Source organism: Melopsittacus undulatus, chromosome 4, assembly GCF_012275295.1.
Source record: "Melopsittacus undulatus isolate bMelUnd1 chromosome 4, bMelUnd1.mat.Z, whole genome shotgun sequence".
NCBI lineage: Eukaryota > Metazoa > Chordata > Aves > Psittaciformes > Psittaculidae > Melopsittacus > Melopsittacus undulatus.
Window position 1 is genome coordinate 92,540,554 of NC_047530.1, and position 26,046 is coordinate 92,566,599.

At 41.0% G+C, this 26,046-nt stretch overlaps 1 protein-coding gene across 4 annotated transcripts in view; it reads left to right on the forward strand.

Annotated features, from left to right (window-relative positions):
• The window catches only part of MAPK8 (mitogen-activated protein kinase 8), a 60,275-nt gene that overhangs the window by 14,155 nt on the left and 20,074 nt on the right, over positions 1 to 26,046 (forward strand). For all 4 annotated transcript variants that reach the window (XM_031053375.2, XM_005153907.3, XM_031053376.2 and 1 more), the window contains exons 2-5: positions 14,392 to 14,558; positions 18,960 to 19,089; positions 20,162 to 20,220; positions 20,340 to 20,478. In XM_031053375.2, coding sequence (XP_030909235.1) covers positions 14,437 to 14,558; positions 18,960 to 19,089; positions 20,162 to 20,220; positions 20,340 to 20,478 — 450 coding nt within the window. In that variant the 5' untranslated portion in view covers positions 14,392 to 14,436. The remainder of the gene's footprint in view (positions 1 to 14,391; positions 14,559 to 18,959; positions 19,090 to 20,161; positions 20,221 to 20,339; positions 20,479 to 26,046) is intronic.

A 26,046-nucleotide genomic window follows, 5' to 3' on the forward strand; every position in this document is an offset into this window, starting at 1 on the left:
CATTTGTTACTTTGTTCTTAATTTTCCTGATTGTGCATGGTACGTGGTGTGTTTGGCTGTAAAGATTCAGTTCTCAGCTGCATTTCATTTGATATTAAACAAAACAAATGTTTGAGAAGCAGCATAAATTATATCGATTGTCTTATTTTGGATCTTTTGTATGAGTGTTTCACAGTATCAGAATTGTGCTTAGAAATGCACGTAGCAGTTAAATATTGATTTTTTATATAGAGAGTACTCTGAAGTTGTGAATATAGGTTCAGTATTTGATATTGGAGCTGCTGACCCTTGTTCAGGAGTAGTGTTTTCTTAAACCACCTTAGAAAATATTGCTGTTTGATATTGGGTTTGAATAAATGCATGCTGCGAGCTTCTGAGGAAAATGTGATGTGAAGTGGCCATTCTGGCCTCGCCTGTGCTCCACAGGGAGCAGTGTGTGAAATCGCTGTTGGAGCTTTGGTGGCTCTGTCCGTGCCAGCTGGCTGAGCAGTGCTAGGAAATGGTTCAGCTGGAGCATTGCTTAACAACAGGAATTGGTTTTGTGGCTTTCTATGCATTTGCATGTGGTCTTATGCTACCTATTTCTAGACAAATGCCAGTATCTCAATATTCTGCTAGTTGCAGTCTTCATTTTGTTGCTGCCGGTCTTTCTTTACTGTTAAACAACCTCTGAATTGTTAGTTACTTCGAATATTAACCTGACCTTTTGAAGTGGAAAAGCTCAAGTTCCAGTTGCTTAATACAACAATCCCTGAGCGCTGCTCACTTTCTCGAGCTTCAGGTTTACCCAATTTCAGGTTCAGCTGTTAATATTTTGGCACTGATGATGGCAACCTGTGACTGATTGCTATTTGTGGCTGCCTAGTATTTTAACATGATTTGATGCAGGGAATTCAGGCATAAAATGTAGTGTTGAAAATTAGCTGTCTGAGCTCATCTCTGGTTTTATTATTAACCTCTTATTGTGGCTTGTGAAACATTTTGGGTGAGGTTCCCAGAATAGCAGTATAAACATCTGCTTTTGGCTGAGAGGCTGGGGTATTGACCAGAGTAACCTGACAGAAGCAGTGTTAGGGAACATGCCAGTTTCAAGTTCCTGGCTGTATGACTAACCCTGCAAATATAATCCTTAGGGTGTTACAGCTTCAGTTCCACTGCAGAAGGTGTTCTCAGCCTTGGGGAAATCACCTGGTTTGAGAGAGGAGCAATATGAAAAGGGAAAACTCAAGGGGCTGCTGTGTTTGCCAGCAGCTGCTACTGAAGAGCTCTGCTTGGAGAAAAAAGTATCTTCCTCTTCCCTGGAGAAATCCTTGACTGACTTCCAGCAGTAACTGTCCTCTCACTTCTCTTCCTGCAAAGCAAAGAGAAGCTTCCAAGTGCTACTGGTGCTTGTAGGTCAGGCTTTTTACCTGCGCTCTGCCCCAGTGCTGCGGCTGATGTCACGGCCCCTCCATGGGAGTCATGTGCTAATTGAAATAACTAGAAGGAGCAGGTCAGTTTAAGATGAAAAAATTAAACATGAATTTGCTATCCTTATTTATGTATATACATACTACCTTTAATAACTGCTAGTCTGTCCCTAAGCTGGAACCTGACTTTCAGTAGCTATGAAATTTTATGGGTGCAATCTGCCCCCTTCTATAACACACTGGAATTATTTTTATTCAGTGGGTAATGCAATGGCTGGCTTGGCCATTACAGTTCATAAAATGTGTAAATATTAGGCTGGAAAAGATTTAAATTGCAGGAAGCTCACTAAAAGTAATAAAACAATAAAAAATTGCTGGTTCTGTTTCTATGAAGAAGTTCCCTCCTTTCCTGCTCCCAAATTCTTCACTAAGATAAACATTAAAGATAAAAGTTCACCCATAGTTGCAAGGAGAAAATATAGAGGGCTATGCTTTGCTGTCTGCTAAAGAACTCTGAATTATTGAGTAGTTGACTAGCATTTGTCAGCAGCTCTGCAGATAGCCATGATGTCTCCCTAGAAGATTAGTTCATCCTCAGTGCTCTTGGATTCTGGTCTCTTGTCTTTTCCTCACTGTGTTTACAGGTGCCCAAATCTTCCTCTACTAATTCAGGCTTCTCTTTGTTGTTGTGTTTTTGGTTTTGGTGTTTTTTCTTTTTGTCTTCATATTATCCTTAGTAAATCTTAAAGTTGTATTTCTGCTTTGATTCAGGATCTGGAAAAGTTTTACTTTGTTTCTGATTTTTAAAACATTTTTTTTATTCCATAATCCATAGTCATAATTGGTAGTTAGAAAGATTCCTGTTTTACGGGGTAGTCCAGGCTGGCTCAGCACTTCTAGAAAATTAGAGGGGAGATGCAGTTTCTTGCCTATGTGTGAAGTGCAAGGTCTGGCGTTTGTGAGGATTGAAGGAACTGCTTCTGCTTCGAGGAAGCACAGGAACACCTCTACTGGAGGCAGGAAATGAAGGAGGTTGGCCCCAAAGCTGGACTTGGTGGAGTAGAGGATGCAAGGATTTCTGAGTCAGAAAGGGAAGTAAGGAATGGGGAGTGTGTACTGTTACATCTGTGGAGAGAAGGATGGGTCTAGGGAGCATAAGCAGTCCAAAGACTGGAGAGACATATGTGTTGTAAGAAAGCACCCTGGTTTAGAGCATCTGAGAGTACCTCACCTGCAGAAGATTCTCTGTCAACACTAAAGTAGCTGCATGTACTTCAGCATGTTCAGTCTTAAATAAAATGCTTAGTTTTCTCCATTTGAGTTCCTACTTTCAGTCACTACTAATCTGGATGAAGAAAACTCAAAGCACCCCATGATTCTTGGGGTACTTTATAATTCTCTTAGACATATATCTGGATATGATGGTTTTAAGAAAGGTCTCTGTATGTGAGATGGTAGGTTTACTTATCTGTTGCAATCAACTGGGATTTGGGGAACCAAATCAGTTGTGAAGATTAGAATCAGATTATTAGACTTTTTTTGTGAGTGCCTCTTTCAAAAAGTAATACAGCTTCTTGAAATGCTCTTTTGAAGACAATATGAAATACTGAATTTAGCAGAATTTTGGATTTTACTAAGGGTATTTTTATTGACCACTGATAAATAAGTACAGACTTTTTATTTACCAGGTTAAGAATTTGGAAAAAGAAATTGAATTTTAGATATTTTATGAGTCACTTACAAAGTAAGTTTTATGTAAATATTCTTTTCCAAGCAATGTAATTTGTTAATTTTTATTGTCACGGGGAAGGCATACTTCCTCCTTTGCTTAGAGCCTTTTGTGCTGCCAGCTGGCCTACACACAGATTGTTTTGTGTTTAAGAGGAGAGACAGAGTTCCTTCTAATTTTACAAATGTCTGTATTGTATTTTTCTATAGATGGGAGAGGGGGCACTGTGCAAGTTTGAACTGGAATTCAGTATGGAGTGTGGGTTGTTGTGAGGTGTGTAAAGCTGATGTTCGAATAGTAAACAGCTCCTTCATACTGACTGGGGCTCCAAGTGATTTTTTGAATGTGAAATTAGGTTCAGGTCATTGTGTTTCATTAAATTAGGTAATCTTTTTATGGAACTGTAATAAGGTGAATGTTGGCCAAGAAAAGGCAGCTGGCAAATGAAGTTGCTAAGCCACTGCCCATTATATTTGAAAAATCATGGCAGTCGGATGAAGTTCCTGATGACTGGGAAAAGAGCAATATAGCCCCCATTTTCAAGAAGAGGAAAATGGATGACCCAGGGAATTACAGACCAGTCAGTCTCACCTCTGTGCCTGGCAAAATCTGGGAGCAGATTCTCCTGGAAGGCATGCTAGGGCACATGAGAAACAATGAGGTGGTTGGTGACAGCCGCCGTGGCTTCACTGGGGGGAAATCCTGCCTGACCAATTTGCTGGCCTTCTATGATGGGACTACAGAACTGATGGACAGGGGTAGGGCAGCTGACATGATCTACCTGGACTTGTGCAAAGGGACGGACACTGTCCCATGTGACATCCTTGTCTCTAAATTGGAGAGACATCAGTTTGATAGATAGACCACTCGGTGGATAAAGAACTGGCTGGATGGCCACACTCAAGGAGTTGTGGTCAATGGCTCATTGTCCAGCTGGAGACCAGTAAAGAGCGATGTCCCTCAGGGATGGGTGTTGGGGCCAGTCTTGTTCAACATCTTTGTTGGTGACACGGACAGTGAGATTGAGTGCACCCTCAGCAAGTTTGCTGATGACACCGATCTGTGTGGTTTGGATGATACACTGGAGGAAGGAATGCATCCAGGGGGACCTTGACACACTTGTGAGGTGGGCTGATGCCAACCTCATGAAGTTTAACCATGCTGAGTGCAAGGTCCTACACCTGGGTGGGAGCAGTCCCAGGCAGAGCTACAGGTTGGGCAGAGAGGAGATTCAGAGCAGCCCTGCAGAGAAGGTCTTGGGAGTGCTGGGCGATGAGAAAACTTAACATGAGCCAACTTAAGTCTGCACTTGCAGCCCAGAAAGCCGGCTGTATCCAGGGTTGCATCAAAAGCAGCGTGACCAGCAGGTCAAAGGAGGTGATCCTGCCCCTTTACTCTGGTCTCATGAAACCTTGCTTGGAGTATTGTGTGCAGTTCTGGTGTCCTCAACATAAATAGGGCCTGGAACTGCTGGAACAAGTCCAGAGGAGGGCCACGAGGATGATCAGGGGACTGGATCACCTCCCATATGAAGAGAGTCTGAGAAAGTTGGGGCTGTTCAGCCTGAAGAAGAGAAGGCTGCATGGAGACCTCATAGCAGCCTTCCAGTATCTGAAGGGGGCCTATAGGGTTGCTGGTGAGGGACTCTTCATTAGGGACTGTAGTGATAGGACAAGGGGTAACGGGTTGAAACCTAAACAGCAGAGGTTTAGACTGGATATAAGGAAGAAATTCTTTACTGTTAGGGTGGTGAGCTACTGGAATGGGTTGCCCAGGGAGGTAGTGAATGCTCCATCCCTGGTAGTCTTCAGGACCAGATTGGATGAAGCCTTGGATGACATGGTTTAGTGTGAGGTGTCCCTGCCCTTGGCAGGGGGGTTGGAACTAGAGCTTTCCAACCCTAACTATTCTGTGATTCTATGTGTCAGTTTATTTCCTGGAATGTCCTCCCCTTCTCAGTTGATTCCTTAGATTACAGTTATTGTCCTGATATTCAGGTGAGGTGACAGAAATACATGAAGGAAACTATATTCAGAAAAAGTCAACCTGTCATCTGACTGGATCATGCGGTTAGAGACAATATATGAACCTGTAAACTGCATTGTTAAGCCACTGGAAAGATTGCATTAGAATTAATGGATTTCATGCATTGTTAATTTAAGACTCTGCATAGTTGTTTCCGGTGAAAGGTACCTAGAACAGAGTTGGTTTAACAGAGATGGCTCTAAGTCTTCCCTGCAGATTTATCAATCTGGCAGTAACATTTTCTGAACCACTGTGATATTTTTTTTGTATAAACAGATGGTATTATGTTCTCTGAAGTTTCAGTTTGCTGCAACATACTTGAAAGGTTTTTTGCTTTAAAACAATGTTTATTTTTCTGTATCAAACCTGTCACCTTTTCTGAATTTCCTCTTTAGTGTTTGACTTTCTGGTTACCAAAAGATATGTAAAAGTGTTCTGTTATTTTTAAAAATGTGCCTGCACTGCACTTCAGACTTGGGGTATGTAAGAATCACTCCAGGATATTTGTGGTTTTGTTTAATAGTTGCCTGCTGAAAATAGGTCCTGAGATGAAACTCTGGAGTTAAGGTGTTGTGCTGTGCCACTCCTCCTGTGAGCAGTGTAAGCGAAATGGAAGACTCCTGTAACGCCGAGGTACATTAGATGATGTGCGAAGCAATTTCACATCAATTATGCACAACCTAGGGACCTCATTAAACACGTGCCATGGTTAGGAGTAGTTTAGGCAATCATGTGGAAGTTTTTCAACTTAAAACTACCTGATTTGCGAAGGTGTAATTTGAAAGCTGTGTAAAATGTTAATTAATCCTATAGTCAACAATGAGAGTATTTCATTTTAGAGTAAGCTTCAGGTGTTTCAGACAGCTTTAGCATTTATAATGGTCTGGTAATACTTTGCTTCAGTGTTCACCCAGCTAATGTTAATGCCTTTTTCTGAATTCCTTATCTGCATCAACATTTAACAGAGCTGGAAGTAGTGTGAAAAACAACTTTCAGTTTTAAGTGCAATATGGAAAAAGAAAACATTATTAAAACTGCAATTAATTTTGTGAATAACTGAATGACTTATGAAGTTACCTTTAAGAAAAAGAATTATTTTGTTTCTCCATTTCCTGAATTTGAGCCTTTGAAGCATTTATTAAGTATCTGAAAACTGGTCTTTATTTGCAATACCAGTTTAACAGATGTCTAGAAGCCTTTAAATGTGACAGCTGAAAACTAGACAAGCATTCAGAAAAACATGATGAATATAAATCAGCTATGTGCAAACTGTATTTTCACAAAGAAATTGTATAAAGTTCATTAATGCCAGAGCTTTAGGTACAAAATACATTTGTTTTGCTTTCAGAAGCAATCTGACGTATACTTGAAATACTGTTGGGTTTCTCTAGGTCAACCATAGATTCCTACAGAATATTTATTTTGCTAGTGTTAGATCCTTTTCTAAAATGAGTTATTGAATCATCATTGATATGTGCCTTATGTCATTATAATGTTGACTATATTACTAATTAATTGTTCATGTATGTAATTATTTTAAAATTGCCTTTTCCATTTCTTCATGTCTTTAATTGTCATGGTCTTAATCTTTTGTCACCCTACTTCTGAGCAACTACTGCAGTAATCTTCTTCTTTAGTTGTAAAACAGCTTTGCCCAGGAGCCCTCAGTTTTCAGCATGTGTATGTAGATTGCTGTCTTAGTTGGTATTTGTGTTTCACATAAGGCACACCTTGCCCCAAAGGCTGTTTGCTGTCTTAGCATCCTAATTTTCTTCTAAGACTAAGCGTATTTATATGTGCTCTTAGGAAAGGATTGCCTTAGAAACCATGAGCATGTGAATCAAGGCTGATTCCACACAAAACTTGTAGGTAATGATGGTTGTTGCCTCGTACGTATTTTCTCATATCCTATATTGTAGTGCATTTCAAGGTATTAGGGTACAAAAATGTCTTCTCAGCTGTACTTCTTCACTGCAGTAGGGGCAAACTGAATACATATAGTTTCTTACATAAAAGAATACCTAGGGTAAGGTATTGTGCATTATGGCATGGGATGAATCCTGGATTTTCATTTTGTGTTGTCTAGTAAAGGTGTAAGCCAGCAATTACTGAGCAGTCTTGGAGACCTAGCTGTCCAGAGCATATGTTTCTCCATCCTTTAAGTTGGCACTATTCCAGCCAATTCTGTTTCCATGTCCTTGATGGGAAAATTATCTCTTGGGTTCCGTTTCTTTGTTTGAAGAGGTGTTTCTCAAATGTAAGCATTTTTTTTTTCAGTTTGCAATGCAACCTTTGAAGCTTTCCTGTTGTTACTGTCTTGAGTGGGGGAAAAGTGCTGAAGAGTATTGTGTGCAGTTCTGGTGTCCTCAACATAAAAAGGACATGGAACTGTTAGAACAAGTCCAGAGGAGGGCCATGAGGATGATCAGGGGACTGGAGCACCTCTCGTATGAAGACAGGCTGAGAAAGTTGGGGCTGTTCAGCCTGGAGAAGAGAAGGCTGCATGGAGACCTCATAGCAGCCTTCCAGTATCTGAAGGGGGCCTACAGGGATGCTGGAGAGGGACTATTCATTAGGGACTGCAGTGATAGGACAAGGGGTAACGGGTTGAAACTTAAACAGCAGAGGCTTAGACTGGATATAAGGAAGAAATTCTTTACTGTTAGGGTGGTGAGGTACTGGAATGGGTTGCCCAGGGAGGTAGTGAATGCTCCATCCCTGGTAGTCTTCAGGACCAGATTGGATAAAGCCTTGGGTGACATGGTTTAGTGTGAGGTGTCCTTGCCCATGGCAGGGGGGTTGGAACTAGATGATATTAAGGTCCTTTCCAACCCTAACTATTCTATGATTCTATGAAGAGGTCATAAAATATTTTGTGCTCTTGTGTGAATGGGGTGATCCTTTCTTCCACAAAACCTGTTCCATTTCTGCTCCTCTGTATGCCTAGAATGCATGCATTCAGGTCAGTCCGGGAGAGAAGAAACATTATGCATAATTGTGTGTTGCTTTAAAGTGATCTTTGATTTAAAAAGCACTGATGTTGTATCTAATGTGAAGGCTAGCAGGTGTGATAGCCAAGAAGGTATTATTTGATGGTAGTGTTGTGCTGAAGATGAATAACTTGGATGTCTAGTTGAAAGTGCATGTTTTTCCAGTTAAATTGTAATTGTGGAGACATAAACTTGCTGTGGGTAACTCAGACATACAACACTTAGAGCCTGTGTTAGCTGGGCAAGTCATTGTAATTACCTGCTGTTTCAGATAAACTTCGCAGAGTGCTGTTGCAGATGAGCCTGGATTGATCTTAAAAGCAAAATGTGTTTGCCTAAGTCCAGCCATAAGGACATGGTGGGTGCAGGTCTGATAACTGCACCACAGGCTCTGCATAGCCATAAACCTCTACTGAGCCACAGGAGTGCCAGCTCTAGTTCAAGCACGTTAAGTTTATTTACAGTTTGGGAAGGTGCCGAGTTGAAGCTCTGTTACTTTGGAGGCCCCTTTATAGCACCGTTCAGTGGTATAGATCATAGGCATAAAAAGCATTAAATAAAAAGGGATCTGGAATGAGCATCAAGTCATCTCTCTGCCTTCTAGAGAAATGAGTTTACACACTCTGCAAAGGCAAGCTTACAAAATACATTGCTACTATTTATATAATTTTGCATTGCAGATTTTTGTTTTACCTAAGACTGAATCCATCTGGCCATTTTTTAAGATTTTAAATGCACCTGCAGTAGGATTTTTTAAAGTTAAAGCTGTGTAACCAAAGTATTAGCTTGTCTTTCCCACCCCATATATCCATCCCCAAATCCTGTTTCTCAATTGTATTTAGGCTGTACTGGAAAAATATTTTAACATATATTGTCCATTGATTGTTCTGTATCTTTTTTAATAAGTTTAGTATTTTCAGTATTAGAGACAAAGTCTGATATTAGTATACAGCATTATGTTATCTTCCAGATACCTTGAGGTCAGCAAGTTTATATCAAACGGGCTTGTTAAAAAATACTAAGGTATATGCCTTTCTTTGAGCAGAAGTAAATGGTAGAAGCTTGCATATTTGTGTATAAACATTGCTATATACATGGTTTCTTTTATTCTAAACTCACTGTTTTTTTAAATATGCTTATTTTAAACCTGGGTGAAGAAATTTAGACAGTCTTCATTGTCAGTATTACTCACTTGTGGAGGAGGAGTAGAATGGGGTGTCAAACAGTTTTTGCTATGCTAGTTAAGGTTAGCCATAACACTTACTTTCATAGGTACATGCTGCTTTTCTTTTCAAGGAGCTACAAGCTCAGTGCGTCTGTGTTGATGCTTTTAGAACTTAAGCTTTACGAGGCTGTGTAAAAGAATTGATGAGTAGAAATTCTTGACCATCTTATGTCTGCTGCAGGACTGTTGAGTTCTTGATTGCTTTTAGTGGAATCAGACTAAAACTCACACACAGCCTTGCAGGAGCCCTAGAGGACTTTCACTGTATGGATATAGTGTTATTTCCATTGCCAATGTTTTGTTGTGCTGCTTCAGGTAAATAGTACTTGTGGCAATCTGAATGATTAATAGACTAATGTGCCAAACCTTACCATGCTATTTTAGGATTCAGTTTTAGAGTATCCTTACCTTGAGTAGTTGCAGGCTGTATTGAAATTTGCTTAGGCAAGGTATTTTCAAGGAAAAGCGCAGTAATTGATATGGGAGAGGAAATTGAAGTGTTCTGTGGGATTCTTCCCCTGCTGATGGTTGACAGTGTTCTGGGAAGTTGACAGTTAATGGGAAAAATATATTATTAGTTTCCTCATTAATAATAGAAATCTGGATCTGCATCCTCCCTTTCTTCCCATATGTGCTTCTGCAAAATTGCTAGAAATTGGAACTAAACGTCAAGTTTCAGGCAGGTGAGTTTATCTGATACAGCTGAATCATGTTTTAATGAAAGATATTGCAGGCATGCATTGTGTGAGAATCTTGAAAGTCTTGACAGTTTCTGAATTTAGACTTAGTTTAATATTTAAAGACTGAGACTTTCGGTAGTGTGGATATTTGAAGCTAGACTTCATAAGACTAGTCACCAGTAAATTAGCAGGAAATTAGAAGGAAATAATGAAGTCTTTGACTTTGTTCTGGGATCTGTATTTACAGAGCTGGGCAATCCCAGGCGCTTCTGAGGATATTTTTATGAGAGGTGAAGAGACAGGGAGCACAATTCATTCTGAGCTGAGTGGGAGCAAAGAATTGAGTGAAAGTAAACTTGCTTATAAAATGAGAGGTTTACACTTTCATGGTTGATGCACAAAACTGCGTAGAAGCTATAAGAGACTTTGAGGGAAGGGGTGTAGAGGAAATGGATGTCTGGCTGAGGAATCTGTAATGGCCAGATGAAATGCAGGAGGGTTGGAGGTAAGGGGAAAGTGTTTTGTGTGTAAATATAAAACATTAAATTTGGAGTGGTGTTCCAGAGCTGCTGTATGGAAATGTATATTAAAGTACAAAAAAGTCACAGTTGTATTTGAGTTTTCCTCCTGTGTTTTGACTGCTTCACTTGTGCATTACACCTTGACTTGAAGTTTCTCAGTTCTTTAAACTTCCTTTTTCAAAAAGAAGTCCCTTCCCTGAAATAGTGCCTTACTGAAAGTGCAGAAGTAATTTGGTTTTGCAGTATGTCAGAGCAGGGCTGTTTGTTTTTACTTACTACCTCCTGTAAACTGTTCCTGCAGAAGCAATCTTTGCACTGCAAACCCTGTCTCTCCAGTCTTGCTCTTTGTTTATTTCCTAGGACTTGGAAATATTGCCAAGTAGTGGTCTGAGAAACTTTCAGTCTTCACAGTACTGAAAGGCTAGTGATGTATGGGGTCAAGGTAGCAGTGAGATGTTTGAGGCATGGTCCAAGTAGATCAGTTCTCTTACAAAACACCCACAGCTTGCTAAGAACATCTGTTAAAAGGAATAATTACTTAAGAATTTTCATGACTAAGGGGGAAGCATTCACTGAAAGTTTCTTGTGATTTATTTTGTAAATAGATACACTGGCAACTAGAAGGCTGAGATTTTTAACTGCCAGTAGAAAGATACAATGCACTGTAGGCTCTTCAGTGTTACTCAAGCAATGCATAGCATACTTTAACAACATTTTAAAAGGTCCAGTAGTAGGCAAAGTCTTTCAAACCATCATCTGATAATTCTTTTATAGAATGTTAATGGTTTTATCCTTTTTATTTATTTATTTACTAATCTGAGGTTTTGTTTGAGTTAGTTTGTTTTGGGGGTTTGTTTTTAGATTTAAGCTCTAAGTGTCATGACTGACATCAGTTGATGAATTTTACAGCAGGGCAGAGGCAAATTTAATTACATCTGACTGTTCCTGAATCACATTCCTCAATCACTTAGTTCATTCTTTTTTAAGTAACCCATAATAATTAAACCATTGACAGCAAAAGTTTGTAACTTGTGTTGAATTAAGATAGAACCACAGAATTGTTTGGGTTGGAAGGGACCTTAAAGACCATCCAGTTCCAACTCCCCTGACATGGGCAGAGACACCTCCACCATACCAGGTTGCTCCAAGCCTTGTTCAACCTGGCTTTGAACACTTCCAAGGATAGGGCAGCCACAGCTTCTCTCGGCAACCTGTTCTAGACTGAAAAGTTTAGCAGATTTATGGTTTGGGGTTTTTTAATTTTTATTATTTTCTAACTGTAACTCTTAAAATGCCCTGAATTGTGGTACAGTGTATCTACAATATTTAGCTTTAGGAATCTATGTTGGAATACTTTATTTTTTTAATTTTTTTTTATAGCTACTTAAATAGATATAAAATATTTGAATTTTTGAATGTGTTTTTTGATTGTTGAAGTAGATATTGTAGATGTTTCCTTTCTCTGTTTAAGCAGTGCAATGAAAAGCTTTGCCTCTAAATGATTTCAGGCTTGGGGACCAAAAACATTGCATACTTTGGGGCTTGAAAAAGCATAGTTAGACATATCTTCCTTAGGGTAGGCCTGCTTTTCTCCATGGGTATGGAAAGGCAGGTGAGGACACAGCTTTTTGAGAGAGGTGAGCTTTCTGTTCCTCATGCACAGCAGAGAGTGGAAGTGGCAAAACCAAAGATTGATGAAGAGGGGGAGACTCAGCCTAGAATGAGTGAGAACGATGGCCTGGTACATCCTGCATGTTGTAGTCCTGATCAAAGCTGTCTACTAGCCAAATAATTTGCCACCAGTGCTCATGTATAGGCAAAACTACCCTTTGTGCTTTCTCTCTGGCCAGTGGGCAGATTCCCCAGCATTCCTGGCTGGAGACACCTTCAGAGTGTATCTTCTCTATACATGATACAGTCAGTCAGTGGTTAAAGTGAAAGAGATAATTTGCATACTGAACCTTGTCACAGACTTTTTTTTTTAGGATCAGCATATCTACTGCAATAGTAGAAGTAGGGCTTTTCAACTATGATGCTTAGACTTAGTGTACAGATGGATTGGTTTGGATTTTTTTTAATTCGTCTTTGGAGCAGAGAGGCTAGACTGTAGGCAATACCTAGGTGACTGCAAAGCTGATAGCTTCAGAAAGGGGTGAAATTTTTATTATAGAAAGATTACACACATATGCTGGACTATGCCAAGGTACTGGTTTGAGTTATAAAATAGTTAGCAAATGTAGGTTTTCCAGTACATAGTACCAAGCACATTTTGTAATATTGTGCAGCAAATGACAAAGCCATAAGGTGAGAAATTTTGCTTGATAGTAATACCATGTGTAATCTACATGTAAAATCTGTTTCTAAGAGAATACTGTCTCTCAAGATCCTTTTCTTAAACTATATTTGCTCTGTTCATGAAGTTCACCAAATTGAAAAAAAGTTCAAAAGTTCAATAAAATGCTTAGGTTTGGCTACTCAAAATACTGACCTTTAAATGGGAAGGTATTAATATTCACCTGAAAACCTTGGATGGGGGAAACCATCTTTCCTGTATTTGAGGATTTATCCAAAGTGGAATATAAAACTCTCATTATCTTGATGCTAATACCAAACAGCTCTACCTACTAAGCTGTTCCATTTAATCTTACATTGTTCAATGTCACATCTTAATACAGTTTCAGTGGGTAAACTCAATAGTTCTTTTTCTCAGTTGACGATGAGCAGATGTAGGGTTGTGTGAAATGTTGTCTGCCACCTTTGTTTCCTGATTTTTGAAAATTTGTGTGGCTGATTGCACACCTTCTGTAACAAATTGTGCCTTTCCTAATTCAGTCGGGGTTTTTTGTAATTTGTATTTGTTGAGCATCTTTATTCCAAATTTTTGTGATTACATCTGTGAAGAAAGTGTTGAGAAAGAGGCACGGTCTTATAGTAAACAGGAATTTGTACTAATAGACATCTTTTGCAGCTACACCCAGAACCGATGTAAAGAGAAAATTGTCAGTGCACAGTTATCATCAAAGAAACAGGAAATGATACAGTAAAAGCCACCATGCAGGGTTTTGTTTTGTCCTGTGAATGTGTGCATTGAGGTGTTGCCTACCTTTTTTTTTCCTTATTTTTTTCTTTTTTTTCCTTTTTTTTTTTTCTTTCAATATGAAGGGATTTTGAACTACACATCCTTTTTTGCTGACTCCTGTTCTCGCTTCCCCTGATTATTACTTTTATTCATAGGAGCTAGTATGTGAGATCCATGACAAGGACAGTTTTTCCATTCTGGCCTAGATTGCCTGTATGTGTTGCTGCATCAGTTACACGTATTCCTGCCAGCTGTGACCAGGACCATCTTGATGATTGCAGTGTCTGGAAGAGCTGTTAATGTTTTGTCACTTTTGTGATTAGAATCATGCAACAATCAGGTTGGAAGGGAGTTCTGGGAGCGACTGGTCCAAGCCATGCTCCATTGCTGCGTGTGTGTGAAGGGGTGGCAGAACTCTTGGAGTTCTCTGGATGACCCGTAGCTTCCTGCCTTTTAATTGTCTGTTGTTGTCATCTAAGATTTTTGCTACCATACATTTATTTTTCTTATTCTATTATTTTTTGCCCTTTTAGAAGAGTATCTTAGGAACATTCATAAAAATAAAACATTTCAGACACATTCCACAACATTCCTGCAGACATTAAAAAGAACCTACTTTTGTATATGGAACTTATTTGAGAAAGTGTCTTCTGTGCGTTAGAAAGAACTTTGCCTTTTGTCATATTTCATAGAGTTGTAAAATCTTAATTTTTCAAATTTTATTTATTTACAGGCCAGAAGCAAAGTTTGGATGAAGTGATCTAGCTGAGTTGCCATCATGAGCAGAAGCAAGCGTGACAACAATTTCTACAGTGTTGAAATTGGAGATTCTACTTTCACTGTATTGAAACGGTATCAAAATTTAAAACCAATAGGATCAGGAGCACAAGGCATAGTATGGTAAGGTTTCTTTGAAATGTAAATGTGCTTGTAGGTTCCTGTAGCAGAATTTTCTGAGTCCTTTAACTGTTTTATATTACTGAGTAGGAGTGTGAAAAACAATTTTTATGTGCAAAATGGCAGTAGTAAGTGTTGGCTGATTTTCCTCAGTAATGGCTGTTGGTGTTGCTTTTTGACCTATGTCCTTTCCTGATATGCTTCTGTGCACATTCAGGCAGCTGTGCTGAGCCCCACAAATTAATGGAGCAAAATAAAAAAAATGATTAAGAAACTAATCCTAATCCCAACACACGCAGTTTGCAGTGAAATAAAAGCCAGAAATACTCTGTATAACATTTGCTGCTTGTAAATCCTTTTACTTCTGGAAATGGTTTGTTAGGGGACAGTTTCCCTTCCTTTTATAATCATACCGATTAGTGAGCACTTGTGATACTGACTGCCATTGTAATACGTAAAATATGTGATGCAAGTTTAAGAAAACATGATTTCACAACGTAATTCTTTGAGTAAGAGTTCTCTTGTATACTGAAGAGTGTCTGATTGATATAAGATTGGAGACCAATAGATGCTTGTAGCCACTGTTCCCTGTGTGATGATGTTGTCCCAAAGGTAAATGTTTGTTTAAGCAGCTTCTGAGTTTTTTGGATGTTCAAGAAAAGGATGTAGGTATGTCGTGGTTTAAACCAAGTCCCCCAACTCCCTGAGAGTTAGGAAGGAGAATCTAAAGAATGTAGCCCCCATGGATTGAGATAAGAACGGTTTAATTGCTAAGGCATAACACAAAACCCCTACTGCCATTCACTACTACAAATAATAATGATACAGCAAACAGCAAGTGAAAAGAATACAACACCCCACCAGCCACCGACCCATAACTCACTCCACCCTGCCCGGCCGAGCACCATGTGCTCCCTCCTCCATTTTTCTCCAGAGCTCTCCCCTCCAGCTTTCTCTTTCCCAGTATGCATCCTGGGCATCACGTGCTATGGTATGGAATACCTCATTGACTAGCCTGGGTCAGGTGTCCTGACTCTCCTTCCTCCCGGACTCCCCTCCCACCTGGCTGGAAAAAAAAAACCTTGAACAAAAAACACCCTCAAAACATGCTCAAACCATGACATTATCCACCCCTTATTCCATACCATTCACGTCATGCCCAGATCTCACATTTCCAATACACAATCACTCTTAAGTCCACCCCTCGATCATGAGACATCTCTATGTTGCATCTCTGGACTGATGGCCTGAAGTATCTGGGCCCACCAGGCTCAAAATCATTCACCGTCCCCTTCAGCAGTTCTACAGCTTGCTGCTGGGGACTCCATACAGCTGCCTTCCACCTCCAATGCTTCCAAAGCACTGGAGGGGCCCAGTGGATCAGATACCAGGCCATACTGTCCCACATGCCCTGCCACTCATGACTGTCCAGCCTTGGGAACAGTCTACTGGTGCTCTTATGTACTTATCTAAACTTAGACAAGACCCAGACCTGACTCTGCTTAACTTTTGGGATCAGACAAAATGGTTGTGGATGGAACACACTCTGTGTGTGTGCCACCATGCCGAAAACCATCACAATCAGCAGGCAGGTCCCAAGGGCACCCAAAAGCCATTCATAACCGTCAGAACTCTCAAATGATGCTGCTGCACTTGTCACTGGGGCTGATGTAGCTGCCCTGCTTGCCAGCTCTCCCACTATCAGCTTCTCTTCTCCCGAGTCCAGATCTTCCTCCTCTGCCTTGCTGGGAAGTGCTGCCTGGTCTCCTGTATCCTGCTGGGGCTCGGCGGGTGACTTCCGGGGAATATTCTCGGATGCTGCGGGGTTCGGAACGGCGGCAGGACTCGGTTCCTCCTCTGCCTTGCTGGGAAGTGCTGCGTAGTCTCCTGCATCCTGCTGGGGGTCGGCGGGCGACTTCCGGGGGACACTCTCGGCCGTCGGAGGGTCGGGAACGGCCGCAGGACTCACCCTCCCCACAGCCTGATCCCCCTGCTCAGCTACCGCCCTGCTCCGCTCCTCCCCCGCCTGCTCCCGCTGCTCTGCCACAGCCGTTTGGCTCCCCGTGCCGCTCTCCCTGGCAGCCTCAGCTGCCGGCAGCTCCCGGGGCCGCTCCTTCCTGGCTTCACGCAGCTCCACACAGACGACGACGAGGATAAGGACAAGGACGGCGAAGAGCAGCGGGACGGCCTGGTACAAGTCCAAGTCCACGGCCACGTCCATCCCCCCCTGCTGCCGGAGCCCCACCGTATTACAAGCCTCCGACACAAACACAAACACATCCAATCCATACACCAAGTACCCGGTAAAATCCCGAAACAGCGAGATCCAGAGAAAAACCTCTAAGAGCCAATAAATCAGTATTGTGACAAGAGACCATAAATCCGCTCAGATCTGTTCTTATCTCAATCCCTCGGGCCCCACGTTGGGCGCCAAAAATGTCGTAGTTTAAATCAAGTCTCCCTACTCCCGGAGAGTTAGGAAGAAGAATCTAAAGAATGTAGCCCCCACAGATTGAGATAAGAACGGTTTAATTGCTAAGGCATAACACAAAACCCCTACTGCCATTCACTACTACAAATAATAATGATACAGCAAACAGCAAGTGAAAAGAATACAACACCCCACCAGCCACCGACCCATAACTCACTCCACCCTGCCCGGCCGAGCACCATGTGCTCCCTCCTCCATTTTTCTCCAGAGCTCTCCCCTCCAGCTTTCTCTTTCCCAGTATGCATCCTGGGCATCACGTGCTATGGTATGGAATACCTCATTGACTAGCCTGGGTCAGGTGTCCTGACTCTCCTTCCTCCCGGACTCCCCTCCCACCTGGCTGGAAAAAAAAAAACCTTGAACAAAAAACACCCTCAAAACATGCTCAAACCATGACAAGGTAAAACAGGAATTTGGAGATTTTCCAGTGTATTGTAACTCTTAAGAAGCTGACCAGGGGCATAAAAATGCAAAAGAAACATTGAAGAAGAGAAAGGGAGTAAAAAGTGTAATCCTTTTAATCTTACTTCTCCCTATAACCTCTTTACTACCTTGATCTTGTCTTTATCAGCATTTAGACCATATGTGATACACGTGGGGTTTTAATTTGTTTTTGTGTTTTAGCTGGGTTAATAATCATAGAATCATAGAATAGTCAGGGTTGGAAAGGACCTCAATATCATCTAGTTCCAACCCCCCTGCCATGGGCAGGGGCACCTCACACTAAACCATATCACCCAAGGCTTCATCCAACCTGGTCTTGAACACTGCCAGGGATGGAGCATTCACCACGTCCCTGGGCAACCCATTCCAGCACCTCACCACCCTCACAGTGTCTCCAGTCTAAACCTCTGCTGTTTAAGTTTTAACCCATTACCCCTTGTCCTGTCACTACAGTCCCTAATGAATAGTCCCTCTCCAGCATCCCTGTAGGGGTAACAGTGAAAGTTACCAGTATATGTTGTTTCTATTTTTGATTTCTTCAGTAAGTACTAGAGAATTTAGTGATATGTTAAAAAAATAAAATTCAAGCCCACATGACATGTAGACATGATTTTGTTAGTTTGTTTTTGAGAGAGTGAGTTGGATTCAGTAGATGCTGATCCTTTACTGGCAGATGTTCTTTGTTAGGTTTGCATGCGATTCTTGATAAGAAACAAGAAAACAGTGTTTATCCTGCTGAAACTTTGTTAGTAACTGGTAAATATCTCGTGAGTCTGCATGTAGTCAGCTGTTGTATTACTTCTTACAGGAAACACCTTCCTGTCATGGGAATGTAATACATTTTGGAGTTGTCCTCAGTAACAGCCTGTGTCACTGAATCGTATGACAGTCTTGGCATTAGTCTGCAAATGAAGTGTTACTCTTTTTTTTTTTTTTAAACAAGTAAAAGCCAGTGACATCAAGATACTAAAGCTTGTTTTAACTTTTTCGGTTTGCTTTATCTTGACCTTAATGCTCCCATTGTCATAAGGAAATTAAGCCACTGTGTAAGTGAAAGCATGAGACCTTGATTTAACATACTTTTCCTCTCTCCTCCCTTCCTTTCAGTATGAAGATTTTATGTGAAATTGATGTGCTTTTTATGTTTGAATTGTTTTGGTATTTTAGGTGGTCTGTTCTTGAGTGCCAATAAGTGGCAAAATATCAATATCTTTAGTGAAGTATTTTAGGAAGCAGAGATCCTGCATTATTTTGTGGAGATTGTCATGTGTTAATACTAGGAATCTGTGAAACCTTTCTAAATTTTGAATCACTCAGGTGTTACATACTTCACTATTGCGCTATCCAAAGGTAACAGTGGAAATTTGGTTTAACTGCGGGTATGATATCAGGTGTCTGGAAAAGATGGCAAATGGCATGGCTTAAAGGATCTTGACACTGAGATGTAATAATGTTATTTTTAATTGCAGTGCAGCTTATGATGCTATCCTTGAACGAAATGTTGCAATCAAGAAGTTAAGCCGACCGTTTCAGAACCAAACCCACGCTAAAAGAGCCTACAGAGAGCTTGTTCTTATGAAGTGTGTTAATCACAAAAATGTGAGTGCAGTGTCCTGCTTTAAATGTTAAAAGAAGTAACTGGAAGGTTATACTTTGAAGTCTTAAAAGTGCCTTCAGAGGTTGACATCCTCTGTAGATTATATATAGAGTTTTTCATTGCCTAGTATCTCCATGAGAAGTACAGAAGGATCTTTCAGGAGAGCTATTATTGACTAGTTTTAATACCTGCCCAGTCTTTAAATACCGCCTTCAAACTCAGGAAGGGAGTCAGTGTTACATTGCTACATTTTACAAGCAGCTGGAAAATAAGAATGCCATGAGTGATAAGTGCACGCTTTTATTTCTGTGTCCGCTGCTAGACAAATAGGAGAAAAAGGCTGTAATAATTCTATTGCACCAGTTTTTTTTCTTGGTGCATGAATGAGTTGGGGATTTTATGTTGTGAGAATATGAACTGTCTGATGCTTGCAAAGCTGTGGAGTAGAGCAGGTCATAGAAAGGTTTGTTCCACATCACATGGGGAGAGAATAATAAACGGTAAATTTATTAGAGTTGAACTACATAAGGCTGGCATTGTCCATTTTCTCGTTCAGAGTTGGCTGTGTGCAGTCTTCCTCGCCTTCCCTCTTAATTCCCCTTCAGTAAGATAAAATGGCTTCTAGGGAAGGAAACAGGGATAGATGACTTATTCTGCCTCTTAGCTATTCGGGAAAATTTTGTGTATTTTCTGTGTCAATGGCAAAATTGTATCTCTTATGTAGTCTGTCAGTTTTTAATTTTATTTTTCTTCATAAGCAATAAAAATCTTACCAGCTCTCTTCAGACTGCAAGTAGGAGGCAGGGGAAAACTGACTAACTTCCTTAGGTTTCAAACTTTTAGTGTCACCTTGTTAATGCACAGAGTGGTTTTTGATTGTGTGACTTGTGAAGAAAAAGTACTCCTTCTACAATCTTTAGTATCTATTACAGCATATTAGGCATGTTGAGCCACTGAGCATCTTGATGTACCAGGAGGATCTCATCAGAATAATGGGTATCAGTTTTGAAACATTGACATTGCAACTTTGCTATTGCTGTGGTGCAATTATACTTCCTTTCCCTCTTCCTACAGATAATCGGCCTACTGAATGTGTTCACACCACAAAAATCCCTGGAAGAATTTCAAGATGTGTAAGTCTGATTTGAAATAAAGCTGGGATTTAATTTTAAAAATACACAGAAAGATGAACAAGGGAAAGAATGCAATAAAATGACAGTATTACCTGATTATTACTCTTTTTTTTCATAAGCTACATAGTGATGGAGCTCATGGATGCAAATCTTTGCCAAGTGATTCAGATGGAGCTCGACCATGAACGAATGTCCTATCTTCTTTACCAAATGCTGTGTGGTATCAAACATCTTCATTCAGCTGGAATTATACATAGAGTAAGTGAACTTAAGTGAGGATCATTTCCATTTCACCTGGTTTGGACTTGAGTACTTAAAGATGGAAAAAAATATAGCAGAAAGGGCTAAAAGGAAATCATCACATTTCTGCTGTAATTCTGGAATGAACATTTTCAGTGTTTGATTTGGTAATAATCTGTACAGAACAAATAACAATTTTTGAAGCGGGTTACATTGCCTACTCTAATTCTGTATCATACTCTATTTTAGTAGTCATAGCAGGAAAGAATATCTGAAAGTGTCTCTGCGTTTACTGTTTTGGTAACCAAACCTGAAATTCCATCTTCTGAAAGAACTGCCCATTTTTTTTTTACTAGCAGAATAATGAATAAATATGTGAAGTCTCCAGATAAACAGATGGTGATTAAGACCTGTAAGTGGAAAGACTTTGGGCTCTTCAGGAACCTGCTTAGGAAGGTTCCATAGGATATAGCCCTAGAGGGCAAGGAGGCCTAAGACTCTTGGTTAATATTCAAGGATCACCTGCTACAAGCTCAGGAATGTGACATCCCAACCAGAAGGAAGTGCAGCAGGAGGGTCAGGAGACCTCCTTAGATGGATAAGGAACTGCTGAGAAAAATTCACAAGAAAAAAGAGGCTTATAAAAGGTGGAAACAAGGACAGGTGGCCTGGGATGAATACAAGGATGTTGTCAGGGTAGTTAGGGACCAAGTTAGGAAAGCTAAGGCCCAATTGGAGCTAAACTTGGCAAGGGATGTTAAAGATAATAGGAAAGGATTTTATAGGTATGTAGCGGCTAAAAAACAGACTAAGGACAATGTAGGCCCCCTCCGGAAACTTTCAGAACTGGCTACACAGGACTTGGAGAAGGCTGAGGTTCTGACTGGCTTCTTTGCCTCAGTCTTCACTGGCAAAGGCTCTGACCGCAGCACCCGAGTCTTGGAAGGCAGATGCAGGGACTGTGAAAACCTAGACCTTGGGCCCACTGTAGGAGAGGATCTGGTTCGAGACCATCTTAAGAACCTGAACGCACACAAGTCCATGGGCCCTGATGAAATCCATCCGCGGGTCCTGAAGGAGCTGGCGAATGAAGTTGCAAAGCCACTGGCCATCATATTTGAAAAATCATGGCAGTCAGGTGAAGTTCCTGATGACTGGAAAAAGGGAAATATAACCCCCATTTTCAAGAAGGGGAAAATGGATGACCCAGGGAATTACAGACCAGTCAGTCTCACCTCTGTGCCTGGCAAAATCTGGGAGCAGATTCTCTTGGAAGGTATGCTAAGGCACATGAAAAACAACACGGTGCTTGGTGACAGCCAGCATGGCTTCACTAGGGGAAAATCCTGCCCGACCAATTTGGTGGCCTTCTATGACGGGGCTACAAAAGTGATGGACAGGGGTGGAGCAGTTGACGTGATCTACCTGGACTTGTGCAAAGCGTTCGACACTGTCCCACATGACATCCTTGTCTCTAAATTGGAGTGTCATCAATTTGATAGCTGGACCACTCGGTGGATAAAGAACTGGCTGGATGGCCGCACTCAAAGAGTTGTGGTCAATGGCTCAGTGTCCAGCTGGAGACCAGTAAAGAGCGATGTCCCTCAGGGATGGGTGTTGGGGCCAGTCTTGTTCAACATCTTTGTCAGTGACATGGACAGTGAGATTGAGTGCGCCCTCAGCAAGTTCGCTGATGACACCGATCTGTGTGGTTTGGATGATACGCTGGAGGAAGGAATGCCATCCAGAGGGACCTTGACACACTTGTGAGGTGGGCTGATGCCAACCTCATGAAGTTTAACCATGCTGAGTGCAAGGTCCTACACCTGGGTGGAAGCAGTCCCAGGCAGAGCTACAGGTTGGGCAGAGAGGAGATTCAGAGCAGCCCTGAGGAGAAGGTCTTGGGAGTGCTGGGCAATGAGAAAACTTAACATGAGCCAACTTAAGTCTGCACTTGCAGCCCACAAATCCAGCTGTATCCAGGGTTGCATTAAAAGCAGCATGACCAGCAGGTCAAAGGAGGTGATCCTGCCCCTTTATTCTGGTCTCATGAAACCTTGCTTGGAGTATTGTGTGCAGTTCTGGTGTCCTCAAACATAAAAAGGACGTGGAACTGCTGGAACAAGTCCAGAGGAGGGCCATGAGGATGATCAGGGGACTGGAGCACCTCCCATATGAAGAGAGGCTGAGAAAGTTGGGGCTGTTCAGCCTGGAGAAGAGAAGGCTGCATGGAGACCTCATAGCAGCCTTCCAGTGTTTGAAGGGGGCCTACAGGGATGCTGGGGAGGGACTATTCATTAGGGACTGTAGGGGTAATGGGTTGAAACCTAAACAGCAGAGGTTTAGACTGGATATAAGGAAGAAATTCTTTGCTGTAAGGGTGGTGAGGTACTGGAATGGGTTGCCCAGGGAGGTTGTGAATGCTCTATTCCTGGCAGTGTTCAAGACCAGGTTGGATGAAGCCTTGGGTGATACGGTTTAGTGTGGGGTGTCCCTGCCCATGGCAGGGGGGTTGGAGCTAGATGATCTTGAGGTCCTTTCCAATCCTAAGTATTCCATGATTCTATGATTCTATATACCTGTGTGTCACAAAGCATTCACTCGGACTGTCCTCAGGCAAAACTGACTACTGCTTTTAAATGGCATGTGTGTGTTGCAATACAGTCAAGACATTCTGAATTTAAGTTGGCCTGTTCAGGCTGAACATTTCATATATATATTTATATGTACTGTAAAGTTTGCTTGAGATGGTCTAGTTACAGCTTTTCAGATATGATCTCTGCTATTTTGGGAAATTGTAAGCTTCTATTTCTGCAGTGCTAGATTTTTCATTATAATCTTTTAGAGAGATTTAAAAGTTTTCATTTCTGAAGTTATGCAGAAGATGTTATTAAGCATATTAAATATGTGATGCTTTCAGGCAGTGCTACATAGTCTTCCTCATGGGTGAAGTACACAGTAAAGCAAATCATGAATGGCAGTTCTGAGTGCTAGGACAGGAGCTACTATATAGGATGCTTGTCCAATTCAGTAGTCCGCCTCATTGTGACTGATGTGTTGTTACGGCTTGCAGGCTGTGTCTGGCAGTATGACATTCCAGTTTTCTGTTTTTCCCTCAAGGGAACAGGGACAACTGCTTGAATAGAGTGTACAGTTTGAATGGGCAAACACTGCTTCCTTTTTTTCAGCTAGCTCTAGTATGCATTGGCTGCCTCATTCCAGTGAGGAGTTCTAGGAGGGAACGTGATGGCTTCCTTCTTGCTTGCAGTTTGCCCTTTACTGCTGTGTTTGAAAGATAGGCAAGGAAGTGTAGGCAGAAGCCTAATCTGCAACTAGGCATTGCACCCTGTGCTTCTTGGTGGACATTGAGACAGGTCAGTGGGCTTCTTGTGTTATTCTGGGAATGATAGGCAGGGTTAGGTTACTTCACTTGCCACAGTTGTGGTATTGTATATTACTGAGATTATCTAGGTTTTTGTGTCCTAATGCATGCGCCCATGGGATTGAAATAATGGTTTTGTATGCAGCTTGACATTTTCTGGTCTCTTCAGTACCTGGCTGTGCAAGATTAATGCTGCAGGTTCTCCTAGGTCATCTTTTTTTTTTTTTGAAAACTGGGTATTTTATGGACATGGTCGAGTATGTAACGTATGAGTGTCTCTTTCTGTGCATCTTGGCGCAGGCAGGAGGGAGCTTCTAAAACTTTGCTTCAGGGGCAGTTTGTGCTCCCATAAAGCAGGAATCAGACCCTCAAGCCTGTAGGAGTCATGGATAAATATAAACATTCGTACATTTATAAAAAAGAACTACCTACTCAGGTAGTTGGGCAGGAATAAAAAACAGCTTTGAGGATAAAATTCCTACCTTTGTAGAGATGGGTGAAGTCTTTGAAATGTGACAGGGATAAGCTATTCCAAAGAGACTATAGGTACAATTGCTTTGTAAATAGTAACATATATATGCATGAATGCTTTTGAAGGACATGGGCAGATACATTTCACTTGCATGTCTTCACAGTACATTTTCAGCCTACAGCTTCTTCTCAGACTTTGCTAAAAGATAGGTATGTTCAAGCAAAATGTTTGTATTGCTCACCTCCTGTATTTGTTATGCCTTTATACTTCAAGGTGCAAAGTATCAAAATCCTGTTTCTCTGTGGAACAAATCAAACAAAACCTCAGAAGACAAAGAGGGCATGCTTGGAAAGAGGTCATATAGTAGCTGCAGTAGTAACTCTCTATACCACTCTCCTGGGCTTTCAGCACTACTGTCCTTAATGTCTAAAGCTTATTAGTTTATTGAAACTAGATACTCCTTAAACATAGTCTACCTTACTGTGGCTGCCTGTGGAACATTCTGTCTGTGAATCTAGTGTACTTCTTTAGTGTCCTCTAAAGCTTTAAGCTTTTTTTGGTGTTGGTAGTTTCACATGGTTTTTAACCAGGTTCTTCTGCTTTTAACACAGCTGTGATAATCTCAGCATCTCAGCAACCTTTTGAAAGCTTGCTGAATGAGTGAAATTACAACAATCTGTGTATGTACCTGCAGCACTGGATGCTGCCTGCCTAGAAATAAGTGGTTTCTTTCACAGCAAACTGGTGGCACCAGACAAGGCAGGTATCAAAGAGTTTTAGACAATTTCACCTCAAAGTTGTAGGGGCAAACTTAGCTGCCACATCAGTAGATAAGGATTTAATTTTGGTAAAGATTTGACTGTAGTTTTACACCTGCTTTAATGTATGATGGCAAATTAACAGTACTGTTTTCAAAGTATTTTGCAGAGACAGAGTTTCCAGCAAGTGTAGAAGTACACATTCATTTATATTTTGCAGTCTGAAAAGGATGGATCATCAGCATTGCCTCAGTTGTGCCTCACTGGCTTGCTGAAGGACACAGTGTCTCATTAGTCTTGCATGGAGGCTCTGAAACACTGCATCCTGTATGATTTTGAGCACTTAATGAAGGTGCCTAATTATGGAAGCCCTTCACACAAATATTTCTTTAGATTTTTAGCCACTGATATTTTACATATTTAAGGTTAGGCAAGATACCTTCTGCTATAGGTTCTGGATATATTTATGCAGCATAATTAACCTGATCACTCTTACAGGATCTTTTGAGACTGTTTATTTAAAACATAAGAGGTTTTGGGCCTTCATGAATTTGGATGCAGTGTAAGTCAACTTACCTTCATGTTTTTGATGGACAGTTCTGTATTGTAAATTACATCATGTTCCTAGGCTTCATGACACTACATGGTGTTCAGAAATTAAGGATGGACAGTATTCTGTAAGCTTTTGCATTTTGTCCTCGTAGTGATTTTTCTCTTAAAAAGTGAAGATCTTTTAGTATTTCCAGTGTTATTCCTTCAGCTTTGAGGAGGATGAGTATAGTTAATACTGTAGGCATGCACCTGGGACTCAGACTCCAAATAATAGAAGTGTGCAAAATTAAAGCTGATAGCATTGTAGCAGAATCTGAAACATGCATATTAAATAGCTGGAATGCCTTATAGTACTTGAATTCATTCATAGTGTTTATAATCTTTTAAGTCAAAGTTGTCTGCAGAGTGTGTGTCTGAAGTGA